Source organism: Protopterus annectens, chromosome 1.part1 (assembly GCF_019279795.1).
Source record: "Protopterus annectens isolate FY-2018-M chromosome 1.part1, PAN1.0, whole genome shotgun sequence".
Classification (NCBI taxonomy): Eukaryota; Metazoa; Chordata; order Ceratodontiformes; family Protopteridae; genus Protopterus; species Protopterus annectens.
The window spans coordinates 1,635,449,977-1,635,467,476 of NC_056726.1; the positions used below are offsets into that span (position 1 = coordinate 1,635,449,977).

At 44.2% G+C, this 17,500-nt stretch overlaps 1 protein-coding gene across 1 annotated transcript in view; it reads right to left on the bottom strand.

Moving 5' to 3' along the window:
• The window catches only part of GNL2 (G protein nucleolar 2), an 859,639-nt gene that overhangs the window by 576,401 nt on the left and 265,738 nt on the right, over nucleotides 1-17,500 (bottom strand). The window contains 1 exon segment of the mRNA XM_044083721.1: nucleotides 135-322. Coding sequence (XP_043939656.1) covers nucleotides 135-322 — 188 coding nt within the window.

A 17,500-nucleotide genomic window follows, 5' to 3' on the forward strand; every position in this document is an offset into this window, starting at 1 on the left:
GATATGAGTGTCAAATACACAGCTTGTAACACATTGCTACACATCTTTAATCAAACAATAAAAACAATTTAGAAAACTAATTTCAGCAGGTGAAGTACCAATAAACCGGTCTCCTTAACTCTTACACATCTTACCTCACACCACTGAAGTCTTCAACTGCAAGATCACGGTCTTTCTGCTGGTCATACTGTTCTGCTGAAACAGCAGCTTTCTCTACAAGCTCCTGCATGTCACTGACTAAAAGGCTGGGCCTCTTCCTCTGGGCTTTAGGCCCAAATGTTGTTTCAAATGCTTCCGTGTCAAGAATGTGAACTTTAGAATGCTGAAGAAAAAAAATACATGAACAGTAATAAACAGTGCAGTACTCAGTACTTTCAATTTTAGCTGATTTTCCAGTTTTACCTACATGAGAACACTGTAGTTTCCTTTAGACATCACTTTATTACTGATATGACAAAAAAAGTAGCAGAATTCCAAACTGTTTGGTTATCTTGCCAAAAAACTGACATCTGTCCGGGGTAACAATGCAAAATCTTCCACAGAGCTTGTGATGATGTGAGGTATTGCCAGCTATGCCAGGAGATGTAGGGTAGTGGACATGTAACATATGCCAGCATAGCTAGCTGGAGTTTTGTAAAGAATTATATGTCACTTGTATATCAAACTGATTTGTACAGGTGCTTGTGTTGAAAATGTATTCGTAAAGTTGCTTGTGCTAACAAATGTACCAACAGTGGGTCCTGCTGTACAGAAAAAGAAATACACCTGTATATCAGACTGCGTTGTAACTGTATAAATTAATATATTGTAACAGAGGACACTGGAAGAAGAGATTAATCTCAGTCAAGCTAACTCTGAAAAATAGCCTGAAATCAAATTACCTGGTAGGCTATAAAGATTGTATCTCAATGGTCTCAATGCAGCCAGAGACAAAAGGGCTATATTAGAAAAATATAGTGAAATAAGTATGTTTTTTTCTGTCTCTGTGTGGATCTATCCATCTGTGTTATTTTTAATATTTCCTGTGACTGAAACTCTGGTGTAAATAGATATTTATTTTCATGTTCTTTTATTATTTATTATTAAAACTATTTAAAACTTTTCACCATGGCGTGTCCTTTAGAAAATATTTTAACATTTGACAGTACTTATATTTATTTGGTGACACTGTGGCCACTCCCGAAAGCCTTGTTGCATTGGTCAAACACAACTATTTGTATTTAGTATTAATTTACTCAGTATAATTGGGTAACCTTGTAAGAGCCTTAGAGCAGTTGGATTTGGAGTGTCCTGGTGGCAGTATCTACCTTATAGTCTGGGCAGAGGAGCATAGCTGGTAAATCTGTGCCAGCCTTTCCCAGGTGTGTGTGTGTGTGTGTGTGTGTGTGTGTGTGTGTGTGTGTGTGTGTGTGTGTTGTGAAACTCGAACCTTAAAGTATGTGTATGTCATCTACTTGCAGCAGGGACATATGGCAGTGGTTTCACAGAGAGAGTGGTGGAGGACTTAGGCTGGGCCACTTGGCTGAGGACTCAACTCTATAGCTGTGCCACTGGGGAATCTTACAGTGGGCCTGGATAGAGAGAGGGAAACCTAGCCCCCGGACTGAGTGTGTTCCCTGTAGCTCTTAAGGGAAATTGTGCTTGATGCAGAGAGCTGCACCTGTAAACACTGTGTGTATCCATTTTTGTTCCAAGTGAACATCACTCTCCAGTGCCAGTAGTGAGGATTCAGACTCCTTGATTACTGGCCGCGAAGTGGGGTATCACAGAGCAGCTATTGCTGAAATATGTGCCTTAATAAATGAATATGTTAAGACCAGATTTCAGTAATTCACAGAGATAGGAGAAAACCAGTGAGGAGTCAAGCTTGAACTGGTCTGACATATGACCTAAGCTTGTGGGTGTAAGGGTAGCCAAGTGGACATATAAATGTAAATCCTCATACTATCTCCAAGACAGTAAGCCTGAAGAGGCCTGAGAGACAGTTTAAACTGGTCAGCTAAAAGGGGAGAGAGAAAAACAGTGATGCCTCGTAGTCCACGAAGAGAAAAGGAAGAAAAATCAGAAATGGGGGGGATACTATAGCAGTGATCAGTATGACATCTACTGTTATGGAAATTTCTGACACAAATGTACCAAGTCCTTCCTTAGATCACTGTTACTGAATTCAAAACTGTTAGATGACTTCCAAAGTTTCAGAAAAAAAGACGGGTAAGTAGGATGTTGTGTAGGAGAACTGTCCAGTAGTCCCAAAAGACGTGACCTAGCAAGGGCAGTCCTTGATCTAGATCAGGCATCTACTCTGTAATGTTCTTCCAAAGTGTGTATAGAAGACCAAGTAGCTGCTTCAAGAAGAAATCAATTCCCTTGTAAAAGGCTAAAGAAGAGGCTACTGCTCTGTTAGAATATGCCTTTGTTGGAGAGGTAAGGGATTTGCTGAGCTGAGCATAGCAAAAGGCAATGAATTCTGAGATGCAGTTAGCAGTGGTTTGCTTTAAAACTGGGTTCTCTAATTTTGAATCCTAGAGAGAGAGAGACAAATAGTTGGTCCTATTTGTGGATATGCTTTGCCTTACCTAAGTAAAACTGGAGTTGTCTGTGGACATCAAGGAATGAAGGCTTCTTTCCCCGTTTTGTTAATTGGAAAAGGAGATAGGTTAATTATCTGATTAAGGGATAGCTTGTTTGCCACTTTGGGGCACAAATGAGAGACTGGCCCTTAATGACATTCTACACTTGTGAAAAACTAGGAAGGGAGTAGCCATAAGGTCCTGCAACTTCTGGCAGAGGTGAGGGCTACAAGGTGAATGGTTTTCCAAATATAGAACTTGAGAGAAACAGAAGCTGCTGGCTCAAATGGAGTTCCAGCACAAAATTTAAGTCTCAAGCAGGGGAAAGACAGCTTTCATAGGAGGTTTTAGGAGTACACCATTAAGGAACTATTTGACCTCTAGTCTAGCCAGAAGAGAAACATCCAGAGGTAGGCAAGCAGTTATTGCTTAAATATGTGCCTTAATTAATGTAATATGTCAAGACCAGATTTCAGTAATTCATAGAGATAGGAGAGAACCAGTGAAGGAGTCAGCTTGAACTGGATACTGTTGTTTAGACAGACATCATATAGAAAATATTTTCCACTTGGCTAAGTAAGATTATTTGGTGGAGGGTTTCCTTATCACCTGGAAAACTTACAGCACATCCTCACAGAATTGTTGCCTGAAAGGGAAGAAAATCTTATCAATATAATAAGGTTGAAGGAGGGTAGGTTTGGAAGTAAAAGCGAGCCCTTCTGTTGTGTGAGCAAGTCCACTATGGAAGGAAGTTTCTGCTGACAGTTCTTTGCTAAATGTCAGACAAAGGGAAACCAATGCTGGCTTTGTAAAAAGTGAGTCACTGGTAGGATTGTTGGTAATTCCTTTTGTATCTTTAATAAGTCCTTGGGAATAAGGCATAACGGTACTTCCCCATTCCAAGGAAAGGACATTGCATCCACTTTCCAAGCTTGAGGACAGAAAATCCTGGTACAAAACAGTGAAAAGTTGTTTGTTGTAAATGGAGGCAAGCAGATATATCTGAGACACCCCCCATTTGTGGACTGTGTCTAGCAAAATCCCCCTATTCAGCATCTATTTGCCGAGGGGGGGCTTCTCTTGATCTACTTAGTTTGTTTCCTGAGAAGGAATGTAAACTGCTTGGACAGAAAGATTTGCTTTTGTAGCCTGCTCCCAAGCTAAAAGGGCCAGCCAACACAATTGGTAATATCTGATGTCCCCCTTTTATGTACCACATGACTATAGTGTTATTTGTGAACAATCGTAAAGGACATCGTTTTCAATTGTGGCTGAAGGTCTGAACAGCATATAGTAGTACTTTCTTGTCCTTCAGATTGATGTGTTCTGGTCTTATGCTTTTTGGCCACTGCCTCTTAACTTTCAGGTTGCCTGTCAAGGCTCCGTATGCATCATCTTATGGGTCTGTGTACAGCTCCTACTTTGGTGTTTGCAGTTTGAAAAGGTAGTACAGGGATAAGCTTTATTTCTGCTATCCACCAAAGGATCTCCTTTAGGTAAGGTAGGAGTGGAAGAAATGCATCCAGTGACTTTGAATGCTGGGACAAGGTGGACTTAACGTACCACTGGAGCTTCCTCTTGAGCAACCTGACAAAACGAAACATGGACTTGGTTGCTGCCATTAGTCCCAGAGATCTGAGGAAAGCAGTCTCTTGGGATCACTGCAGACTTTTTGTGGTTGATTTTGAATCCCAAGCCTTGCAGAAGGGACAGGGTGAAGTTAAGATGCATCAAGAGTTTCTGCTCAGCTGGTGCCTGTATTAGCAAGTCTTCCAAACAGGGAATATCTTTTCTCTTTGTTCTGCAAAAGGCTATGATGGGGTGAGGCATTTTTGAAGACTCTTGGGGCTGCAGAAAGCCCAAAGGGCAAAGCAGAAAACTGAAAATTCGATGATCCATTAGAACGCCTTAAACATTTCCTGTAAGCAGAATGGATAGGAATGTAAAACACAGGCATTTTTTAGGTTGAGGGACACTGACAACGCCTGAGGTAGCATGAGAAGTAACACGGTCTACAGAGATTATATTTTGAAGGACGGTACCTATGGAAAGGTGTTGCGAGTGGAGAGATCCAGTACTAATCCCCAGTCTCATCTTTTCTTGGTACAAGGAACAGTCTAGAATAGAACTCTTTTCATATGAATTAACAGGACCTGGCTCTGTTGTACCCTACTTAATTCCAGCTTGGATAATGGGATAGAGCAGCTGAATCTAGTAGTGAGGAAGTGGCAGAATGCCTGTAAAAGGGGGAAATTTATTCAAAGTCATTCTGTACTCATGCTGAATGATGGAGAGGACCCATTTGACTACTGTGATGAGAAATCAATTTTTTTAGGGATGAGGAGAGTCTTTTGGGGAGGGGCAGGGAAGGACCAAGGCATGGGGATGGCAGCAGAGAGTAGTCACCCAGACTTGTTTGGGTAGGAAGGCCTCCCAGGTTTTTCCTGAAATTTTTTCCTTGGTAGCTTATCCTGCTGGGAAGGCCTAAATTCCCTTTAAGAAAAATAAATGGGCTTGGCAGGATAATTCCATTGGTATCTTGGAAGCAAAGTAACAAAGATCTGTCTACAGTTCTTCATGAGTTTGCCATGTTCTTGAAGTTGCTTGAAAAGGATAGCAGCTTCTGCACTAAACAAAAATTCTTCTTTAAACAGGGACTTAAACAGTTTTGCTTTAGTATCCTCTGGCAGTGGCTGTAAAAAAGAAGTTATGTACTCACCATAATGTTCCATCTGAGTAGTTCTACTTCATTTGTCTTCAACCTGTGGGATACTGGATCTGTATCGATCCGAACCGGCAGTTTCACTAGCATCTGCTCCGAGCTTCAAGCACCTCCCCTTAGCCATAATACACCTCCACTACCTTCCAAACCCCAGATCGAGTTTGCTGCCCTTCATCCTTATAACCAGACCTGAAAAACAATTTATGACCTACAACTGCAGCTAACAGGCTGTACATATAATAAGGTCAGGGGGAAGGAGGGAGGGACAGTTGAAGACAAATGAAGTACAACTACTCAGATGGAATGTTATGGTGAGTACATAACTTCTTTTTCTGAAGTAGTTTACTTCATTTGGTCTTCAATCTGTGGGACAGAGTTCCCAGCTACTTAACTCCTGGGTAGCCCTCATGGAAGGATATTCCGAAGCACCGCGGAACCAAAGCATGCTCTCCTTCTAGAAGTCAAATCCAATTTGTAGTGAGAAATAAAGGTATGAGATGAGGACCAAGTAGGTGCAGAACAAATATCATCCAATGAGACTCAAGACCAAAAGGCCACAGAAGTAGCCATGGACCTAGTGGAATGAGTTTTCACCAGACCCGGAGGAGACTTGCCTTTGTCCTAATAGACCTGAAGGATGCAGGAAGAAATCCACCTAGCAATAGTGACCTTGGAGACAGGTTTACCCAAAAAGGGTTTATAAAAGGACACAAACAGCTGATCGGATTTGCGGAAATTTTTGATCCTGTGTAAATAAAAATGCAACTGTCTATGAACATCCAACAAGTGGAGTTTATACTCCATTTTGTTAGCAAAGTTAGGAAAGAAGACAGGTAAATTAATGGTTTGATTAATATTAACTGGTGATGTCACCTTGGGAAGAAAGGATGGATTGGTCAGAAGGGAAACGCTTTCTTTGGGGAAAATCATATAAGGAACTTTGACGGACAAGGCTTGCAGTTCGGGAACCCTTTTAGCAGAAGTGATAGCCACCAGAAATGCTGTTTTCCAAGATAAGAATTTTAGATCTGTGGTTGCAGCAGGCTCAAAAGGAGGAGCAATCAGAGCTTGAAGAACCATAGTAAGCTCCCATGGTGGAAGGGGATCGTTGACAGGGGGGCGTAACATAAAAATCCCTTTAAGAAAGGCTTTACACAGTATGGAGGGGGCTAGTGAGGCAGAATTCTCACCATTATGTAAATGAGGAATAGCAGCCAACTGAAGTTTGACAGTAGAAGAACTAGCTCCCTGTTAAAAATATTGGCTAGGAAATAAAGAATGTCAGAGATAGGAGCTGTGAAGGGGTCTAAACTCCTTTGAGAGGCCCAAAAGGAAAACCGTTTCCATTTGCTGCGATAAACCTTCCTGGTTGAAGACTTATGAGCAGCCACCAAACTAGACTTAGCTGAAGAGGATAATCCAGGAGTCCTAGCTATCATGGGAACTGGAGCAGCCAAGCTGTGAGCTTCAAACTGTCCTGGTTCGGATTAGGAACCCCCGATGGGTGTGAAATCAGATTCTGAATGTGATCCAGAGTAAAGCCAGAAGGTGAGACCAAAAAAAGGGAAACCAAACCTAGTGAAGCCAAAACAGGGCAATGAGGATAATTTTGCTCCTTAGTCGACGAGCTTTCTGTAGAAATCTCGGAACAAGAGGTACTGGAGGGTAAGCATACAGAAGACTGGGAGGCCAAGCATGGACTAGAGCATCTCTGGAGAACTCCCCCATCAGGGGGTTCAGAGCGAAAAACATGCTGCACTTTGCGTTGGAATGAGATACAAAGAGATCGCAGCAAGGCTGACCCCACTCCAGGAAGATCTGCTCTGCTACTGAAAGAATCACAGACCACTCGTAAGGCATCAGAATAGTCCAACTTAACCTGTCCGCTAGAATGTTGGACCGTCCCAGAATGTGCGTTGCCATAAGAAAATGACCAGTGGAGATCGCCCATTTCCACACTCTCATGGCCTCGCGACAAGAGAGGCAAGATCTGGTCCCTCCCTGTTTGTTGATATACCAGACCACTGACATGTTGTCTGACTGAATTGCAATAGTTCCCAGAGGAAGAAAGGCATGAAGGGCCTGCAACGCTAAAAGGACCACCCTCATCTCTAGAATGTTTATGTGCAAGCTGGTCTCTACAGGGGACCACAGGCCTTGGACTGTCCTGCCCAAACAATGCCCCCCCACCTGAGTTGGGAGGCATCTGTGGTCACTATGGCTTGGACAGGGGCCCGCACAATGCCCCCGCCACCCGAGTTCGGAGGCACCCGTGGTCACTGTGGCTTCGACAGGGGCTGGAACAAAGGGTCATCCCTCAGAGATCTCCAGAGAACACATCCACCGTATAAGGGATGAGCGACAGACTCGAGTGAGTTGTATCGGATATGACAATGGAAGTTCCAGCAGGAACCACTGTACAGCTAGTGTCTACTGTAGAATTCTCATATGTAACCGGGCGCACGGAAGAAGCGTTATGGTCGCCGCCATTGAACCTAAGGCCCTTATCACTGATTCTACCGATGGAGGATGAGAATGGTTAATCAGAGAGACATGCATCCTCAAGTTTTGTACACTCTCCAAGGTCAGGAAGATTTTGCACTGTAATGTGTCTACCCTTGCCAGGATTTAGAAGTGATTTGGATGTGTTGATTGTGATCCCAAATGCAGGGCAAGCTTTAAGAAATAATCCCTGGTTTGAGAAAGTAGATGCCTAGTGGGAGTAGTGAGGAGCCAATTATCCAGGTGTGGATAGACCTGAATCCCCTGAAGCCTCAGGTGAGCCGCTACTACCATCACTTTGGTGAACACTCTGGGGACTGTGGTGAGACCAAAGGGTAGGAATCGAAATTGGTAATGATTGACTCCTAACATGAAGCAGAGAAAGCTCCTGGAGCTTCTGTGCATCTTTATGTGATAATAACCATCTTGGAGGTCTAACAAGCACATCCAATCGATCTCTTGCAGGTACAGCATGATGGACTTTAGTGTGACCATCCAAAATTTTTCTTTGGCAACTGACAAGTTCAGGGTAGATAGGTGTAAAATGGGCCTTAAGTCCCCCGTTTTCTTTGGCACCAAAAAGAACCTGGAGTAGAAGCCCGATCCAAACTGATCTGGGGGGACAGTTTTGATGGCTCATTTTCCTAGCAGCTTGGAAATTTCCTGTGCTGCTTCCTCCTTCTGCATGGGTGGTATGTCCGGGAGGTGTTTGGGGGGAACCACAAAGGGGGTAGACTATCCTCTGGATATGATCTGAAGCACCCAGCGGTCTGATGTTATGGACTCCCATGCCTCCAGGTGCAAGGGCAATCATCCCCCAACTGCCTCCAGAGTAGAGCAGTCGGGCAACCCCTCAGGGTTGCTGTCCAGTCCTGTCCGAGAAAGGTTCTCGAGACCCAAAATTCCTCGGACCCCTCCCCTGTGCCTCTGGGCCGGTGTCGATTCTGTCCCCCTCTGCCTCTGGGGGAAGAAGAACCCGGAGTGTGCCAGGAATACTGTGACTTCCGGAACAAAGTCTTCTTTTGCCCTCTCTGATTCCGTGAAAAGAATCTTTAAGGGTTCGAGAAGCAGATTTGATGGTGTCTTCCCGTCCTTCTCCCTGTGGACTAAAGTCTCTTTGATGGTCTTACTAAAGTGAGTAGAGCCGTCATAAGGGGCATTGGCAAAGGACGCCTTGAAAGGTTCCGAAAACTGACAGTCTGAGCCACGCGTTGTGCCTCATGGACACGCCAAACCCAGCCGCTCTAGCTGCTCCTTCAGTAGCAATGTGAAAGGAGTCGCATGGACATGTTGGAGACTGCTTTGAAAGTGGCCATCCTCACGGAGAACGAGTCCCTGTCCTCCAGCGACATACATGGACTTAGGGGGAGACTCTGCCAGCTCCTTGACCAGGCTGCACTGGAGTCTCGTGACGTGGGCCAGGTAGTTCAGTGCCCTAATAGAAAAGGTTGCTGACACGTAAACCCGCTTCCCTAAGCAGTCCATCATTGACGACTCTCGGTCAGGAGGATGAACCGAGGAACTCTCTTGGGCTAGTTCCTTTGTGGCTGCTGCTACCACCATAGCGTCTACGGGGGAGCCCTTGTTCCACGCTGGCCTATCTGAAGGTGGACTCAAGATCTTATTAGGCCTTTTAGGGATTGGTTCCATGGTGTCCGGCTCCTTCCAGGCCCACGAAGTGACCAGGTCCACCAAGGAATTTGCAGGAGGGGACACCCAGGAAGTAGATGGGCCCGTGCCGAAAGCCTCCAGGAACACGGACTTATAAGAAGAAGGTTTGGGGTGGACCAACCTCCTCGTTGGCAAAGGATTTCCATAATGTCTCCAAAGGAGACATCCTTGGGAGGTGACCTGGGGGAACCTTCTCCATCATCCAAATCCATATCTTCGGTGAAGGCCTCGGGGGAGTCCAAGTGCCTCCTCTTACACATATGCTTGCGACATATTTCTTCGGTGGTGCTCTACGGGGGGGGGGGGGACTCGCAAGCCACTTGTTCCTCAGGGGGAACAGTCTGGGGCTCCTCGAGCACGGGCTGTCCCACTGGTAAAATGATGGGATTCATAGAAAAAAACGAGGGGATCAGGGTAGAGTCAAAGGGGACAGTCAAGGGTCTCAATTCAGCGGAGAGAACTCTTTCTACCACTTCGAAAGCCGAGGGAGAATGAATCTCCTGGGGGAACCAATAAGGAAGCCGGTCTCCCCATATTCGATGTGAGAATTGGAGCCGGGCCCGAAGTGGACGGAGCTCCGAGGGAGGGAACTTGGCCCAAAAAAGCCAGAGCTGATAAAAAAAGTTCCTCTCCCTCTGATCCGACACCCAAGCTCTGGCTCCAAGAGCAGCTCGGATCCGACACGCTCCAGGCAGCTGTTGGCGTTGAGGAAGCTGGCACCGTCGGCACCAACCTCCTGACTAAGGCCATCTTCGGATCAGAGAATGAGAAATCAGTGTAAAAAAGGGAAGCGAGCTCCCCCTCCTGAGGGAGAGGGGGCTGGAAAGACCTCCAATCTGGATCAGAGGACGAAAGAACCTTCTCATCATTTTATCCATGTCAACTTCCGAGAAGGACCGCGTGGACCTTGATGAGGCCATGGACTCTGACCTTGTGGATCGAGGAAGCAAGGCCATAGATGGAGAGAGTGTCTCATCTGGCTCCGGGGAAAATCTCAGAGATCGGAGCCGAGGGGAGTCACGGATCCTAGGCTGACTTTTGGCGAGAGAAGGTAGGTCCAGGGACCTCTTACGTTTTTCAGGTCTGTAGGATTTTGGCTCTCTCTCATTCTCCCTGCCCCTTTTCCACTCCACTTCCACAGGCTTTGAAATGGGAGGTTGAGTCCTAGCCTGGGAGGGAGGAGAGGCATGGGCAAGACAGGAAAGAGAATGGCAGCCACAGCAGCTGCTGTGACCGAAGCCGAGGGCAAAGCAACTGCCTCAGAAGTGGGAAGGCGGCCTTTCAGGGCCAACTTAGCCTTCCTGTCCTTGATTGCGCATGGGTTAAAAACTGAGCGAGTCAGTACTTAGATGGGCAACGTCCAAGCACATTACACAGAGTGTGTCCATCTGCTGGAGCCAATTTATGGCCACAGTCACAGCACCTTTTAAACACACCAGCCATGCTTCTATCAGCCACTCAGACAAGAGAAGGGAAAACAAATAGACTTTCTTGGGACCTTGTCATATGCTTTCTCCAAGTCTAACATTACCCAGTTGGACTCTCTCATCATCTCTAGCTTCTTCTCAACTATCTGTCTCATTGCAAACATGAGGTCAGTTGTGCTGCATCCTGATCTGAGTTGGGATTCAACATCATTTACCCCAAGTCCAACCTAAATCCCTCCCAGGACCACATTTTCCTGGAATGCAGAATAAGGACAGATGTCATGAGGGCATTCCTTCCACCCCAAAAGGTGAAAAACCTAAAGCAACATATATTCTCTGTCCTCCATGCCACTGCTGTGACAGCCAGACAATATCTCAGATTACTTGGTCACATGGCTTTCACTATTCCTATGCTGCCACCGCCAAGACTCTAAATAAGAAAACTGCAATGGTACAGGAGGTCCACATGGACCCAACACTCACACATCTTGGTCTTCAACATTCCCTTCCTTCCATGCCTAGGAAAGGAGATCCTTTGGTGGTTGGACCAAATCACACTCAACCCAACACTTCCCTTACAACCCTTTTCCCCGGTTCAGATGTACAAAAATGCCTCACATCTGGGCTGGGGAGCTGCTTTGGGCAGCCTGAGAGTGCAGACACCTTCAGCTGGGAACACATCAACATCAGGGAAATAAGACCAATCCTATTTGCCTTGAGAGCCTTTCTACATATCCTAAAACAAAGACCCCTGAAATTGTTCATAGACAACAATACAGTTCTATGGCATATGAACAAACAGGGGGCAACAAAATCTTACTTGCTATGCAGACTTGCACTCCAAGCCTTGGATCTGGCAGCCCAACATGTAGTCACTCTGCAGGCAGTTTATATTGCTTCAGCACACAAGCAGACACTTTGAGCAGGTCCATGTCACAGCCACATGAATGGATGCTTCATAGGGATGTGTTCCTGGACATTGTCCACAAGTGAGGTACACCACAAATAAATCCGGTTGCCTCCTCTATGAACAGACAACTACCACTATTTTGGACCAGGCTACCCAGTCTCCTAGCAAGGGCAATGGACGCCTTTTCAATCTCAAGGAAGGGGATGTTTCTCTATGCATCCCTCCCTTCCCACTACTTCAAAAAGTCCTACTGAAAATCCAATGGGACAAACCAAAAATCTTGTTGGTGACTCCCTTTTAGCCAAGGCAGCATTGGTTCCCCCTCTTTCTGCATTTAGCCAGGGGCAATCATCACAAGTAACCTCAAAGAGTGGATCTTCTCACACAGGACATAGGATCCGTAATCCAGCCCAACTTGGAATCTCTGAAACTAACTCTGTGGGTGATAGAATTTTGATCCCTTACAGACAAGTTTATACTGAGAATGTGATAACAGTCCTGAAGGAGGCCAGGAAACCTAATACTAGGAGATCTTATTTGTCTAAATGGAAAAGATTCTCCATGTGGTGTCTACAAAGACAGCTGGACCCACATCAAGGTGAGGTTCCCTTAGTGCTGTGCGAACTCTTGCAAGCAGGGTTGGCATATTCTTCTATTAAGACTCACCATGCTATTTCAGCTTGTCTGCCCTCTTGACCCACCTCTAGCATCCTGTCTTCCTGCAAAGTTATTCCTCAATGGAGTACTGCATCTCAGGCCCCCCAGGAGGCCAGTTCCATCTCCATGGGACCTGAACTACGTTTTAGAGAAGCTCATGGGTACTCCCTTTGAACCAGCATCTAAAGCATCTCTGAAACACTGCACCTGGAAAACTGTACTCCTAGTGGCTGATATCAGCCAGAAGAATGTCAGAGCTCCAGGCCCTCAAGGCAACACCTCTCTTTCTCCTCTTCCACAAGGATAGGGTGACCATGAGGAGCATCCCCACCTTCATGCCCAAGGTGGTCAATGAGCTGTCCTTAAACCAAGGGATTCACCTGTCCACCTTTTTCCTACATCGCCAGAATGACAGTGAGAGAGTCTTGCATTCTCTTGATGTTCGCAGACAGCTTAGATTTTACCTTGACAAGCCCAAGTCCATTAGGAAATCAGAGCAATTATTTAACTCCTTTCACCCCAGACCTCTGGGAAAAGCAGTGACAAAACAGACTATTTCTACCTGGATTTCCAGGGCGATATCCTTTTGCTACACCTACTATGGAAAACATCTAAATTCAAGAATTAAGGCCTACTCCACTACGGCCATGGCTTCATCTGGACCCTTATTTAAAGGACTGGACACTGCTTCCATTCTAGAGGCAGCTACATGGACATCTGTCCATACTTTCACTAAACACTACACACTGGATTACATCTCCAGATCTAGAAGGGGATTTGTTAGGGCAATCCTACACAGTTTTGTGGAAAACAGTTCCATGCCACACCCCTCTTCCCTTTCAGCTTTGGCACTCACCCAGGGGCTTGGAATACTGCAATATGAGAACAGAAGGACACAGAATAGTTGTGTAAAATCTTACCATAACCATATATGTCCTCTTCCACACTGCAGTATTCATTCCCTCCCACCTAATCCCCCTTTTCAATTAAAACTATCTCTTCTTGGATGACACAACACTTGTACAGCTATCCTGGGACTAAGGCATTCAAGTTGGGCTCTAGCACCCCAACTGGAAGAGGAAATAGGTGGAGTTCAATTGTTGTACATTTTCTCCAGTCAACTTCCAGGTCTTTAAGCCTGGTTTCTGTTGACGTTACAGCTTTCTCTAAACACTGCTTGCAGTGGATTGTGGCAAAAAGTGGTTTATGCTGTGGGCTGACTGTTTCACTGGGGATGACTTTGCAATCACAGATTTTACGCAAGTGCCCTTTCCTTACAAGGAGGAAGTCAACTCGAGTTGCATGTTGGCCACCCTTGTATATGATCTTGTGACTGTCTCACTTTCTGAACCATGTATTGGCTACTATCAAGGCATTTACCAGTCAGAAGTCTAGAATAGTCTCTTCTTCTTTACTCCTGTTGCTCACCCATGTGGACCCAGGCAGTCCTCATATCCTGTTCTGCATGTCCCGATATATGCATTCAAGTCACCCATTATCAACATCAACTGATGTTGTACTGCTTTATCTACTAGGTCTTGCAACTGCCATATGAATGCACTCTTCCTCACTAACACAACCCTGTTGTGGGCATAGATGGAGATTATGAACAGTGCCCTATCATTACATTAGAGTCTGAATGCCCAATGAATTTGTCAAGTAATTCTGATGCCATCCCTCAAGGTCTTCTGAAGCCTCTCTCCACCACAATTCCCACACCATTTATAGCCTGTCCTCCTCCCCCCGAGTAGTAGATCTGGATCCCAAGCAAAGTGGCTTGGCTGCACTGCCCTTCCATCCTGTCTCTTGGATACATAGGATGTCCAACCTCCTCTGTACCATCATGTCTTCTGTTAGTGAACCTACACTGAGTGTAGCAAATTGTTTTGGTAGGTTGATTGGTTTTATGTCCAGTTTTCACTCATCAGAGCTATCCCAGGTAACTCAGGCTGGGCAACTGGACACCAGCTGGCCAGTAGCTTATTGGGCTTTATGGCAGGCACACACTTGCCAAGAGGGGCACATACACCCCTCCCACTGTTAGTATGGGTCCCTGGTGTAGGTCAGAATAGGCTGGGTCCTCAACCCCCTTATCATCGGTAAATACCCATGCCCATTTGGTGCCATTAGTCAACAAGACCGAAGAGCCTAAAGCCATATTTTACACCTTCAAGGTTTTAGCCCTGCCATTGCGTGCAGTCTGTAATCCATGTTCTCCTATTTTGAGAAAACTGTGCACCAAAGTAGATGCCCAAAGTGGTTGGTCTATACAACTCTTCTCCCTTTAGGGCAACATACAGAGTCTGTGCTGCTGCCCACAGCTCCATTCATTAGTGAATTTGAGATGGCATGTTTTCTGGACGTGGAAGGAATCGCAAAGAGAACATGCAAACTCCAAACAGGCACTAGCCAGAGCTCTGGAACAAACCTTGTACCTTGTCCATAGAAGGCGAAGACCTTAACCTTCATCTATTAGACATCATAACCCCAGTGGTAGCATGAACACCCACTCAAGGGATTTCAAACCATTTGGAAGCATAAGTAGAACATGTTGGAGGGAGAGGTACGCACCACAGAAAATACAGTCTTTCACTACACAAAGCAAAGCACTTGGATGGAAAATGGCAAATTCACCTCTGATTTAGCAACCATGTCCCTCATTAGGGCATGAGGGCAACAAGCAAATGTCCCAACAAATATTTCTCTGCCCTCCTCTGGGTTACTTGTACCAAAAATGGCTAAAACCAACCACGGGAATGTAAGGCTAGGCTTCTAAAGATCCTCACAGAACAGCCGCCTAGTAAGTACCTATGACCCTGTAAGAAAGAATGGAAATAATTTCAGTGTGGAAAAAAGGTGGCAGAATGAATATCTTTGATACTTAATAAAATCTCCTTGGGAATTAATGCAGACATAATGGGTAGTTAGGGTCTACTGTCAGGCATGAAGGTGCAGATGCAAACATGAAACATTTGGACAGGAAGACAATAATCAGCAGCTTTGGTCCAATATCTTACAATACAATTAAAGTAAGCAGGCTATGTTTGTTCTACTGCCAGTATGCTGCATCCACACTTACTGACAAAATTAGGATCACATTATACTGTTTCCTGTTCTTATTTAACAATGAATACATGAAAACAGACAATAACAAGTACAGAATATCAGAATCCCCGCCCCAGAAGCTTCAGTGACATTTTATGAATCCAGTACTCTGAAAAAACTGTAGCATTCGGTCTCACACCTTGAATTTCAACTTAGTATTTTGGATTGCTTGACCAACGACAACCTACTGTAAGATTTGGCAAAAAGAATTAAAGTAAAAAAAATAAACACATCCACAGCAACAAAACAGTGCCGATATTCAACATCTGTTATTACGCCAAGTTGTTCCAACTCAGTTATTTACAAAAGGTTGATAAAATGATTAAGCACACTTTCATCTTGAAATTTTACTTGTTTGTTTTCCAGCTGTGTGTTTACAAATCACTCCAAAGACTTCACAGATCTTGACAAAAACAAAAATGCCATAGTTTGCCTTTGAAACAAATTCAAGTGTCAATGATGTCTTGGAAGGACTTTCAATTTCATGACTAAAGAAACTGCTTATTTTTCTAAGTGTACTTTTTGTCTCGGATAACATTTCCTCCCATTAGACTAACATTTATTAAATGCACATGCAAAAACTTTAACTTGAAATAAGTTTTAGATGTGATAAAACCTGATATCTGCAAACTATGTTCTTCAGACAAGCTGCATACTGCAAAGTCATTTTTGAAACAGGATGAAAGGAAACATCAGCATGTATGGAGAGTTGAGAAAAAGCAGTGTACTTATTCTTAAAAGCCAGCCAGTAAAGAAGAATTCATCAATTAAAGGCCAACACTATATTTTGCAGCCACCTGGTAGGACAGAGAATGGAATGGGGACATTTTACGTTCATAACAGAAGTACGTAATGAAATGCTTACTTGTTCAGTACCAGTCGGTAAAGCTGATTATGGCCACAAAAGCAAAACAATCTATACATGTGTCGATTCAGCAGCTGGTGCTACTTTTATAAGCTACTCTAAGGGGTGGTTACCAAGTAAGAGTATAGAAATTCTTAGCGCTAAAAACATCACAAGAAAATATGACGCACAATGTTTAATACTGTTGTGTTTTGTGTCTGACAACCATTAAACAATCCCATTTCACCTCATCTTTTATCTAGCTGAAACTCTTCAGGTACATTATGATTAAATACTACAATAATAATAAAACATACAAAAGCAGATATGACTGATCTATCATCAGTCATTTTCCACAACTATGCAGCTCTACAAACCTACAATTCAAGAAGTTCATCACACTAATCTGTCTCAAAGTGCAGCACTGTGACTTGCAATCCACAGCTTCAACACTCAGTATCACCTTTTGAGAAGCTGTTACCTAAAAGGGACACTGATATATGCTGTAAAGATACCTAAGGGTTATTAAAATGACTAACAGTTTGCTTGATCTCACTACTTCAGCAAGATGTACATTTTGTCAAAAAGTGGAAAGTGTTCATTAACAAAATAATAATCAAAGAATTTAAATGACTGCATCATTTCATCAGGAATTAATGCCTCCTCCCCCTGCACCTACACACACTAAATTTACTCCAAGGTTACACTACCTCCGCGAAACATAGAATAACTGTTTTCTGGAGAACTTAAATACTTATTCAGTGACCACATGACCTTGAAGTTAGAATATTTAGAACTAGGGCATGTGGATGTGAAACCTTTATGTTGGGGGCAGTAGGAGTCATATCAACTAATTTGGTTAAGTTGGCTTTTGCTAACATTATTCTTCTTTTTCACATTCTTCTACTTTGGATGTGATATTTATATACAAATTCTGACAGATAATTTACACGGTTGCCACCTTCTTAGGTGGGATGCCGAAAGTACAATATAACCACTGGGAGTGGCAGCGCCTGAAGCTTTATAACAGTAAACATACACCTAAACTCAAAGCCCTTACCTACACATATCCAAGAGTCTTTTCTTATTTTA